This window comes from Siphateles boraxobius, unplaced genomic scaffold (genome assembly GCF_051911475.1).
Source record: "Siphateles boraxobius isolate OS27281-9 unplaced genomic scaffold, OSU_SipBor_1 68, whole genome shotgun sequence".
NCBI classification, from domain to species: Eukaryota; Metazoa; Chordata; class Actinopteri; order Cypriniformes; family Leuciscidae; genus Siphateles; species Siphateles boraxobius.
The window spans coordinates 13,956,816-13,968,834 of NW_027509195.1; the positions used below are offsets into that span (position 1 = coordinate 13,956,816).

Genomic DNA, 12,019 nt, shown 5'->3' on the forward strand with positions numbered 1-12,019 from the left:
TCTTCCCTGTCATTGGTTCATGATCTCGTACAGTGACATGATTGTCATGCTCTCATTGGTTAGTTTACACGTCAATCACTCTCACAAGCGGTCAGAAAAGTATCCACTGCACAACTTGTAATGTATCCACTTCCATCGCTGTTACAGCATGACAACCATTCACAAGAAGCCAAACAAGGCCGGTAAGGTGTTATAGTAGCCTACACTTAACGTGTGATGTATATTTTTCGATGTCAAACAAATCTTTGTAAAGTGGATTAAATCGTTCAACTAAGCTGTCATTAATCTTTACTGTGATATAGATTTGTATTGTTGTATATGTGTATTGTATATTGTGCCGTTTTATGCAGGGCTGTGCGACCTTCAGAATAGAACTGAGAAAAATATCTCTATTGTCTATCTTTCTGAATTTTGAGAATGCATTCTTATTGAGAAGATAATCAGTTTTTAAATTTAAATAGAATTCGAATTGATGTTGCAGAATTGTCCAAATTTGAGGAAGTATTATTAAAAGGGAATCTACATCTGCAGTTTTTTATATTATCATCATTATAATTTCTTTTTTTCAGTATGAACATGGGATATTTCCATAAACAGTTCATATGAATTGATGAACATAGTAATAATCAATATTTGAAATGCTACGTATAAAAAAATGTGAATTTAATATATTTATCCTGTTATTTAGCATTTGTATTGTCTTTTTATATTTTAAGTTTTCATTTTATATTTCTTTGTCATTTGTATTCATTACATATTATTTAGGTTTCATTTATTTCTATTTCAGTTTAAGTTTAAATTCAGTTTTAGTTTTTATTAATTAGTTGCTTCATCTGAAACTTGTTTCAGTTAGTTGCAACATTTCTAATTTTTGTTTAGTTGAATTTATTCATCCAATATTCATATTTTATTTTATTTCAGCCCTATTCCAGTGAACAAAAATGTTTTTAATAGTTTTACGTTTAATTAACGATAATAACCGTGTCCTGGCCTATTTTTCTTAAATTCCAAAATGACAGTACAGAAGTAGTACACTTGTGTGGTTCTACCACAAATTTTGAGATCAGTATTTATTTTATAGTCTATAACTCAATATATCTTTACGAAATAGTTTACTTTAAGTGCACAGACTAGTGTTGATTACATTGGGTCAGTCTTACTTATAGACTTAATGAGGCTTTAAGTTATTTAAGGCCTGTACGACATGCAATCTTCTCACTCGCAGCCTTTGTTGTGCCAACAGTGAAGCATGCTGAAAACTAGAGTCGTCCTGTGAGCAAAAGGTCACCATGGAGACGGACGAAACACCTGCACAGCGTAATGACGACAGGGCGGAGACCTGCACCGTGTCTGTCAAAGGTCTGACAGAGAACTGGCAGAAATGGTCCAACGACCACTGCGAGTATCAGAAACACAATCCCTTCAGCAACGGCAAGGTGATTCCCCCGCAGATCCAGCGAGGACAGGAGGGCTACGGCAGGCCTTTAGAGGGCTCTAAAACAGAGCAGAGAGGAAAAGACGCCCACTCCCACATCAGCAGAGAGGTCTCTGAGCTCTGCCAGGTCATTCAGGAGATCGGAGAGAGCAGAGACGACGGCAGGCCGGCTGTGCGGTTCAGGATGCTGTTTGAGAGATACGTCACCATCTCTGATAAACTGGTGGGAGTTCTTCTGCGGGCACGCAAGCAAGGGCTGGTGCACTTTGAAGGGGAGATGCTGTGGCAGGGGAGAGATGATGAAGTTCTCATCACCTTGTTACAGTGATTTACAGAACAGATGGACACAACGTGCCTGCCTCAAAGTCAATATTACTGTCCAACATTGCATTATAGGCATCCGTTTTACTTGAACAGGGGTTAGGAGATAGTGTTTCGGCCAAAGAAACTATTGCTAATGAGATTGTTGAATGGAGTGTAATGAATTTAAATGTAGCAAACTGGTATATTCTGTTACCTTTTCATACTTTCAAAGTGGGTAATTTCTGTACCACTAAGCAGAATTGGAAAAATAATGTTTTAGACAAGATTTCAAAACACTCTTGTCTGTCAACCAAACAAGTAGCCCCGCACCCATCTCATACCATTGGTTATGAGGGGCTGCTGTAAAAGCAAAGCAACAACGCTTACACTTTTCACATGTTCCTCTCAAAAAAAAAGTTGATGATGATTTATGCACCCTCAAGTTGTTCCAAACTTATTTTAATTTCTTTCTTCTGCTGAACACAAAAGAAAAAGAATGTCGGTAACCAAACAATTGATGGGCCCTGAAGTCAATGGGGTCCATAAATTGTTTGGTTACCCATTTTCTTCAAAATATCTTCTTTTGTGTTAGAAAGAAATTCATACAGGATTATAACAACTTGAGAGTGAGTAAATGATGACTGAAATTTCATTTTTGGGTGAACTATCCCTTTAAATGAACACCTACAATAACATGCAACATTGCAGTGTTGAGAAGCCATAATACTCAAACCATAATCACATTTTTTGCCATCATTTTGATGCACAGTGTTAAGGTACACAATGGTTTACTATTGAAACTTTAAAAAAAATGTTTTCTATTTGTATGTCATTTTCTAATATGATGAATCACTTTCAAGGATATTACAAGTATTGTCTAGAAAATACATGTTTACTTTTGTGTATGGAGTTGTTTTGAATTGATTATAAATATTATTAATATAAAATATATCTAGAGTGATGATCATGTGATAATTTTGAAGCACAAAAAAAATATTAAAAAGCATAAAACATGCAGGTTATTATTTATTTTGTTTACATGCTTACACATACATTTCAAATACAACTTACATCACTCAATAATTAAATACATTTGAGGCATACATGCATTATATCTATACAGTAAAATCTATGTCATGGCATAAACAGAGGTAAAACATTTCATTTAGTTTTATATGAAAGAAAACAGACTAAACTGCTCTTACATCACTCTGAAGCAGAACAGAATGACAAAACACTGCTGTATTCTGATGCTGAAATCATTCAGCATTGGATTTGGACTTAATCCAATTATTGAGCTTAATTGCCATTTTCAGCTCGTTCATATTTTAAAAAGTCTTTGTCACAGCTCTGTATCCTTAAATCATTTTATTTGAGTAAGACTGATAGAACCCCAACTGTTTACCGTAAAAGATTAATGATTCTGTCAAGTTTATCAATGTCATTACTATTCAGCGTGCTTTTTTTCCCTTTTTAAAAATCAATTCAAAAGTAGCTACAATTTTGTAGCTAGAAAATTTGATTAGCCCGTCTGGCAGACAATAACTAACAATGAAAGTAGCATTAAGTATTAAAACCCAGAGGCACTCGTCTGTGGCCTTTTGTCATTAAACAGATTGACTTGGACTGTTATGTGTACCTGGCTCTGGGTATCTCAAACAATGAATTTTGAGTTCCTCCCACTTCCTGTACATTTAGCTCATAGAGTTCAGCTTTTGGAGTAACTCGTCTGCCTGCAAAGTGAAAACAGACAAGAGTTAGCTATAAATTTGGGTCAGTGACATGACATGCATATAATTTCTTGTCCAAGTGCATTATTTCCTTTTAAAATATTTGACATGTATCACTTCATTCTGTAAAACCTATTTAGATTGAATTCATTTTCAGTACATTCAAACAATACATATTTTACATGTTGGTATCTTAAACACCCAAAATGTCAGGTGGCTCAACCGTCCCCACAAATAAACAGACTACAAGAAAACTATTTAAAAAGGTGTTTTAATAATAAGAAATTCTAGATAAAATATAATACATAATATTAAACATTTTGTTATGAATTGAGGTAATAACCGTAAGCATGATAATGCATCATAACTTTGTTATTCATCACAAAATCGATTTGTGTATTTAACCAATCTCTTGCACTGTAGCCTATTGCAGTTCTTGCGTTCTGAATGTGATGTCATATGTGATTTATTCTGTTTTTGATCAATTTACCACTTTTACGTCAATAGAGACTGTTGACTTAAACACTAGTATTTGGATTTTATTTTTATATGTAATTGAAATGAAAATTCATCCGGAGTTGCAACTATGTACATTCTTGATTTAAATCAACAAATAAGAAGTCAAAGTGAACAAATGGCTAAAAACCTAATAATAATCCAGTTCTCTTTTATAATTTACATTTATCTGTCTTTAAAAGTAAAATCAGATGCTAAAGATACTAAATACCTTGCCACTAATTTATATAAATTAATATAAATAAAATACACAACCTCAAAATAATGTGTTAGGCACTGTAGACATGTTAACGGTTACTGTGCTAAGATTTCACAATAAAATTAGGAATATATATTTACAAATATTTGATTGTACCATCTGACAAAAAAAGTTCAAAATTAATTTAAACACTTTGAAAGGCACTGTTTAAACGCACTGTTCCTGGCACAAAAATATGCATTACATCAATTTTGAAAAACAAAATTATTTAAAAGATATATACTTTTGAAGCTTTGTCGCCTTTTCACCTTTGTTGCCATTGGCTTTTGGCTTGCTTAGTTGGGGACATTAAATTTAACATTTAATTTACAACAATAATATTGATCTGCCTGCATTGGCATGATTATATGAGAACTGAACTGGATGATGACATCACGGTTTTCTCCAGAGCGGCTACATATATAAATGAACTAAATTAATAACTTTTTTACGGCAAAAATAAAACATCACAGAGCTGGACTGTGACGCAATTTTCTTCTGGAAACAAACTTTGTTGCATTATTTTCCTGTTATCTCAGTAAAGCTGCTTTGAAACAATCTGTATTGTGAAAAGCGCTATATAAATAAATGTGACTTGACATTGTTCATTTACATACTCAAAAGCAAGGGTAAATACAACAATTCTATTATTTAAAATGTAAAGAAAAACATAGTAGTGGTAGAACTGGTAAGACTCTCCACACAGATCCATCCAGCAGCATCTACTACTGCTGGCAAAAATCCCCTACCATTGTAGCTCGTCCATTTTAATTTAATACAATTTGCTTGTTCCAATTACAAGACAAAAGGTCTCATTCAACAAGCGTAATAAATTGCTACGCTCAGAAAACATTATGTTTGTTAATGCATCAACAAACTGCTCCAAGGGAATGTGATTATTAGTTTTAGTGGATGTAATTTACTTGTGCACTTGGAGGATAGGGGGAATAGTGGATTGTTGGGTGGTTGATTTGATTGCTTACCGTGATGAACCAATACGAGTTTAGCCTGTAGACCAAGCGTGACATGAAGCCCATCTGACTGACGGGTGCTAGAACATGGAGATGCAGATGTGTGACAGAGGAGAATGGAGGCCAGTGGAAGCCAAACCTTGGAAATACGATTGACATAAATTGGCATGCTACATGAACAAGGACTTGACTTTAGTATAAGTGGCAAAGTATCAGTCGTTTTATCCATTACCTAACATCATTTAAATCAGTTACATTGTTCTTCTGAAGTATCTCTTTCCCCATCTCCACCATCTTCTCCACTGAAAACCACAAAAATAGATTATACACAGATGACTGCTTGAGTATGTGTAACTAAATTGGGAATTGTGACTACTTGTAAATTGTAAAACTGACTCATTACTTCTGATTGTTACTACAGAAAGGCTCTAGAACTGCTACTGCCAGATATGTCTAAACATTTACACCAGTCTCTGATAAATCACAGCGTGTTTACCTAATGGCACATGCTCTTTTCTAAGAGATTTACAATTGCCCACATGTTTATTTGGCACCACCAGATAGTGATGAGGAGCTCCAGGGTGTATATCTCTGAAACAGGATACAGTCTCATCCTGAAAAGAGAAATGTTTTATTTAAAATATATATATAACAGTGATAGGTTCTCTCTTTAAGTAATTTGAGCACTTTTGCAACTTATGATTTTCAGTTTTTAAATGTGCTTAAGAGACTAATAAACAAAACATGACTTGAATTATTGTAAATCCATATCAAATTCATATGTATATTTTTGTTGACAAAGTTAAAGTGCAAGTAATACTTTTTTAAATTAAGGACATGTCGGTGTAGACTATTACTTCACGATTTCATGAAACATTTTGCATTGTTATCTTTAGTCTCATCGTATAATCACACTCTATTATCTTCACTGTCACTTATTTGTTATCTTAGATAAAACACTTACATTGTGCAGGAGCTCAGTTCCCATCTCCCCCTTCACGATTTTACAGAAAATGCATTTTTGGTCATATCCACCATCATCAGTCATCGTTGTGCCGATCTCAGGTGTCGGTGTGTTTACGGCGGCTGCCATCTTCAAAGCGCGTGAAGGCGGACCTAATTACACCACGAGCGTCACGTCATTTCAACATACAAGTCCTCTGAATCAGAGTTTTTTTTTGTTTTTTTTTGTTTTTTCCAAGTCAAGAACACCTAAACATACTGATCCCTTTGTGTAAAACGATGACATTATTTGGACAAGTTGTTGTTTTCGAAATTAAATGATAGGGTATTTTGTAAAATACTAAGATATTACATGGAAAATATATAGTTTGTATTAAGTTAATATCTTGTTTTATCCAGTATTAGAAAATAAGACACATTTTAATTCAGTCAGCAAACTAAATATGCTTCTAAAGCAGTTTTACAGATAATAGTGTCATCCAACAGTGAGCAAGTGACAATGGTGAGGAAAAAATACATAACTGCCCAGTTTGTCAGGAAGGAAATATTAATAAACCTAGCAATATTTGTTAAAAGAAAATCTTCAAATTTTCCACTAAGTCCCCCATTAACTGACCTGGATGTCAAAATCACCTGCAGTGAATACAAAAGAAACAGTGAATATATTATAGATTTAATATAATTTATGTTACTGTTGCTTCATCTATAGAATGCTATAGACTTTTAATTAAATTGATTAAGTTCATAAACATTATGAATTTTTATTCTGATCAAATAAGAAGAATACCCACACTTCTTGAAATGTAATTTCTGATTACAGGAAATTCCATTCAGCTCTGTGCATTATAGGCTATGCTTCTAGCAATTTAGAATATTTTTTCACACATTCTTGTCAAACCCTAGAGGTATTTATTCACGGGTGGTTGCAGGAAGGCAAGGATATAATTCCAAAACGAAGGTTTAATGAGAATATAACACAACAGCAGACCAAAGACTGACTGAACAGATGGAACTTAAATACAAACATAGATGACACTGATTAACAGAACACAGGTGATACAGATGATGATGATGATGATTAACTAAACGCAGGTGATGCAGCTGAACTTATAATGACAGTGAACATGAGATGTGACGTGATGACAGGCAGACAAGTCCAAATGAAAACAAACTAAACCAAACACCACTGTGACAAATAGCTTTGGTTTCACCATTATTTCTTTTTAATGGTTCAAAAAATCCTCATATTTCCTCTTATTCTTATATTTTGTTTTCAAAAATATAACCACAAAACTTAACACTTAAAATAGTCTCACCAAAAAGGGATCATTTAGACAGCTTTACAGCTCAATGCACATACTTCTTTTTTGTATAAATATTCACAATATTTTCCATTCAGCTCTCTGCAGTATTACAAATTTCTAAGCTTCTAGCTATTTAGAATATTTTTTTCATTTGAAATTGTCAGAACCTGGAGAAGTTTATAGTTTTGTTTCACCATATGCCTATTTATTGCTCTTTGTCTTTGTGTTTTGGTTTTCAAAAGTATAACCACAACACTTAAAGCCTAAAATACTATAGTTTCACCAAAAAATCATAATTAAAAAAGTGCTGTTACAAAAATGTAAGTTGAATTTGTAGTAACCAACAGCATGTCACCAATGTCTTAAGTTGGCGCTTAAGTTGTATTGAAGCTGAACATTTGAATTAATTTATAAGATTAGTTGGGCATCTCAAACAGCAATTCGGCAGAGACACAGCTGTGGTATTTTTTTTTTATGTCTCAGAAATTATATTACACTGTCATCTAGCAGCCAGCGCAGCAGTTTTGGAGAAAAATCTCCCAGCAGAATAACTCAGACGAAGCTCGTGACCGGTTAAAAGTTACTAATCAAGAGAGGCAGAAAGGATAAGTGAGTGACAACACACTATGTTAAACTGCTCTGTTTAGCGGGTCAGCCGAGCAATTAATCCTGAGCACTCCAATATGCCAGGACGCCACATTTACCGGCTTAATGTATGCAAATGATGTCATTAAAATGCATGTTCATGTTTAGTCTCTAAATTAAGAGCTCATTTGCACTCCCAACAATCCAGAGATTCATTATTACAAATTACAAAAATAATAATGACTCAAGACATCAAATTTACTCTCCTTGTACACCCTCCACTATTTACATTATGAATGTGAAAATAATTTATGTGACAATCAACAATTTGCAGCCACTGTATTGGAGGTTGTCAGCTGGCCAAAGCTATTATGTTATCTCTTGTTCTGCGGCTCTATATGATAAATAATGTGCCAGAAGATGACTGTATGTAATTACAGTCTGCTATGGTATTGTAGGAATGAAAAGGATTGCAAAAAAACAAACAAAAAAAAAACAAACAACCTACAGAATTACTGATAACTGAGAGGATTGGCAAATGTGGGACATAGAAGATGATCGTGATGTGAAAGGAAAATACAAACGCCTCAGAAATAACCGTGAAAATATGAAGTTAAGCACTGGCAACAAACAACGGATCTCTAAATGATTCATGACCAAAATATCAACTCCAGTATTGAGGAAGTCAATGTTTTGTCCTGAAGAGGTTGTAGAATTATTCATGAGGCATCGGCTTTGTAAATAGATCCTGTTGATTAAAATGGAGGAAGTTGGGGGGTGGTGACAACTGCAACTCATGAATCTCTGGAGAGAGAGAGAGAGAGAGAGAGAGAGAGAGAGAGAGAGAGAGAGAGAGAGAGAGAGAGAGAGAGAGAGAGAGAGAGAATATTCTGTTTCTTTAATCATGTACTGCCCTACTTCCAACTTCCTCTTTCATTCCACACGTCCCGCTGAGATGACTGTCATTGCTACTGGTCACCGTCACACTTGGCTTTATAAATCTGAAATCAGCCTGTGTTTTTTTATTAAATTAAATGGCTACGCCTTAACAAATAACATGCTTGAGAGGTTAAGAGGCACTTTTATGAGAAATATACTCTGCTTTCTTTGACTTTTCACCTGCTCGTTTCTGTAAGATTTGCTGTTCGCAATCCAACTTCCGTAATGTGACATATTGCAAATGAAAACAATATATATATACACATATATACATACATACATATATATATATATATATATATATATATATATATATATATATATAATATATATATGTATGTATATATGTGTATATATATTGTTTTCATTTGCAATATGTCATATATATACACACACACACACACTGTAGGCTATATTCCCTAGTGAAAAATAAATATAGTACTAATATATATATATATATATATATATATATATATATATATATATATATATATATATATATATATATATGTGTGTATATATATTGTTTTCATTTGCAATATGTCATATATATATATACACACACACTGTAAGCTATATACACTATAGTGAAAAATAAATATAGTACTAACATGTAGGCCTATTTGTAATACATTTATTTAATGCTAAGTACACTACAAATACATTTACATTGGCCTATTTATGTACTTAATATAAATACCCTGCAATTGTACTTTTCGGTATATTAACTTGGTATAGGCCTAAGTCTGCTAAATTACAACATCTGATTTTGTACATAATGCACTTTAGTTCTCCGTAAATAATACTGAGGTCCAACTTAAGATATCCTTAAGTATATTTGATTGTGCTAAAGTGGTACTATTGGAAATATACTTTAGGTACAAAATCTCTTGCATTTAAAGACTGATATTATAGATCATACTATCCTTACTAATAGTGATATTAAAACACATTTTAGGCTTAATATTAAGAAATGTGCATTGTGCAATAAAGAAGTGCTCCAAATAAAGTTTAATTGTAATATTTATAAGTGTCTCAAGCGATATTTCAGATATGTTGAGCACCAAATCAGCTTAATTAGAATGATTTCTGAAGGATCATGTGACATTGAAGACTGGAGTAATGATGCTGAAAATTGCTCATCAATATATAGGCCTGTCTATTAAAAATAATTAAAAACACCTGGTTCAGAGTAATTAATAATTAATATAATTAATATATAAAGAATTACTTTGAAACCATGCACTGATGAATCATTCACAATAAGACCAGGAATATGCACTACAAAAGTAAACAGGGTCACATTTTATTTTAAGTTGACTTTAAGCTCTAATTAGTAGGGTACTTTAAAGGCGCTCTAAGCGATGACGGGTGACTTCTTGTTGACGTTTAAAGTATTGTCAAACAAAACGGAGGCTAGCTAGACCCTCCCTCCTCCTCATCTGCACACTAACTCAACAAAACCCCACCCCCAAACCCTTCTTGTCGGTTATTGGTTGGAACAGTTTGTTATGTTTCGTGGTGGGGGTTAGCCCTGTTTGTTTTTGTTGCTGTTTGTGGACCCAGGGGTGTCTGCAGAGACCGCGTCTTTTTACAGTGTGTTCAGTGGACAGGCAGCTAGCGGACAGTGAGATGTTTGCTGTATGTGACAAAAAAATGTTTTGGCCTAAAAACGCGTGACATCGCTTAGTGCACCTTTAATTCCAAAATGTACAAAATCTTAAAACTCAACACAAAAGATTTTTTGGAATGCTTTTTTTAAGGGTTCTTGCTGTGCCATCAGGATGTCATTTTTCTATAGCTCTAGGGCTGCATCGGAAATAAATACTTCCCTACTGTATATAGCAGGCAAAACACAGTAGCCTATGTGACAAAAGAGAAACATTCGGCCTATGTACGAATTCACAGCACCCATAAACGAGTAGGCAAAAAGTACCCAGATGACCTACTTCTTCCGGCGAGATTCTGAAGTGTGCTTTTGATGAACACTTTACTATCCCAAGGGGCTACGGGAGAGAATTTGTGAATGGAAGTGAAACGCAACTGATGCTGGTATAGGTCACATGATAATGACAACATGGCAAATGTAGTACGTCCGGATTACATTCATACTACACACACTCATACTATATAGAATATACTTTTTTGGAAGTCGTTAAGTAATTACTTATTCAAAATAAATACCTACTCAAGAGAGTATGCGATTTCGGACGCAGCCTAGCTGTGTCTCATTTCAAAGGCTGAGTCCTCCGAAGGCCGCATTTGTTGGCCACATACATCATTAAGGCTGATTGATTTCAGTGACCTGACCACTACATTGCAAAGTCATTAAGAAATTTCAACAATTAACAACTCTCTATGAATAACAGTCAATTTTATAATTGTTACTGACGTATACGGTTGACAAATGCGATCTCCAGAGGATGTAGCCTTCGAAATGAGAGACAGCTAGTCACTTGACATTTACAGCAAAAGTTATTGTCTCAAAACAACTTTTATTCAGCAAAGATGGCAGAATCACTTATGGGAATAAGCTGAGCAAATGCTAACAGGATGCTAACAGCTAACTATATCCAAGCATTATTCTGATAGCACTACAGAGGCAAACAGTGTTTTTAATCAAATCACCAAATGGCTCACTTATGGTAGTCTCTGCATAACATGGGATAGCAAAGTATTTTAACATAAAAAAAGACCTGTAACAGGATTAGTTAGCTCAGTATTGCCACATTCTTCCAGCAGGAGGCAGTGTTATGACATCCTTCAGCAAAACCTTTGAAGTGTAAGTGAACAGCTTCTCTCTCCCGCCAGCTGCTCCATCATGTTTATTCTTTTCAAACAACTGCACTGCTAATTCTTTCCGTCAAGTATCCATCTCAGATAAACCATGGTAGATGTACTAGACCCACATCTGAGGTCACGACGTGTTTTTTTAAGTAGAAGTTGCGCTATCAACACATAAACTGTTTTTAAAAAGTTTTACAAAGCTGAAACGAATGCACTGCTGATGGTTATTTCTTGCATTTAGCTCCATC

The 12,019-nt window shown here is 34.3% G+C and overlaps 2 protein-coding genes and 1 long non-coding RNA gene across 3 annotated transcripts; 1 reads left to right on the forward strand and 2 right to left on the reverse strand.

Moving 5' to 3' along the window:
- The first annotated feature begins 94 nt into the window (after positions 1 to 94).
- Positions 95 to 2,747, forward strand: LOC143723013 (actin-binding Rho-activating protein). The gene is made up of 2 exons (XM_077214957.1): positions 95 to 182; positions 1,244 to 2,747. Exon 2 carries the CDS (start codon positions 1,290 to 1,292, stop codon positions 1,761 to 1,763), a length of 474 nt encoding a protein of 157 aa, XP_077071072.1. The 5' UTR covers positions 95 to 182; positions 1,244 to 1,289; the 3' UTR covers positions 1,764 to 2,747.
- Positions 2,748 to 2,751: 4 nt separating this feature from the next.
- Positions 2,752 to 6,337, reverse strand: hint3 (histidine triad nucleotide binding protein 3). Its single transcript, XM_077214956.1, has 5 exons — positions 6,158 to 6,337; positions 5,690 to 5,807; positions 5,426 to 5,495; positions 5,206 to 5,332; positions 2,752 to 3,471 (listed from the first exon to the last, which is right to left on the reverse strand). The coding sequence occupies exons 1-5, from the start codon at positions 6,284 to 6,286 to the stop codon at positions 3,433 to 3,435; spliced, it is 483 nt and encodes a 160-aa protein (XP_077071071.1). The 5' UTR covers positions 6,287 to 6,337; the 3' UTR covers positions 2,752 to 3,432.
- An 85-nt stretch (positions 6,338 to 6,422) lies between these two features.
- On the reverse strand, positions 6,423 to 7,131 carry LOC143722835 (uncharacterized). The gene is made up of 2 exons (XR_013197001.1): positions 6,950 to 7,131; positions 6,423 to 6,789 (listed from the first exon to the last, which is right to left on the reverse strand). It is a non-coding gene; the product is annotated as an uncharacterized LOC143722835 (long non-coding RNA).
- Positions 7,132 to 12,019: the final 4,888 nt, after the last annotated feature.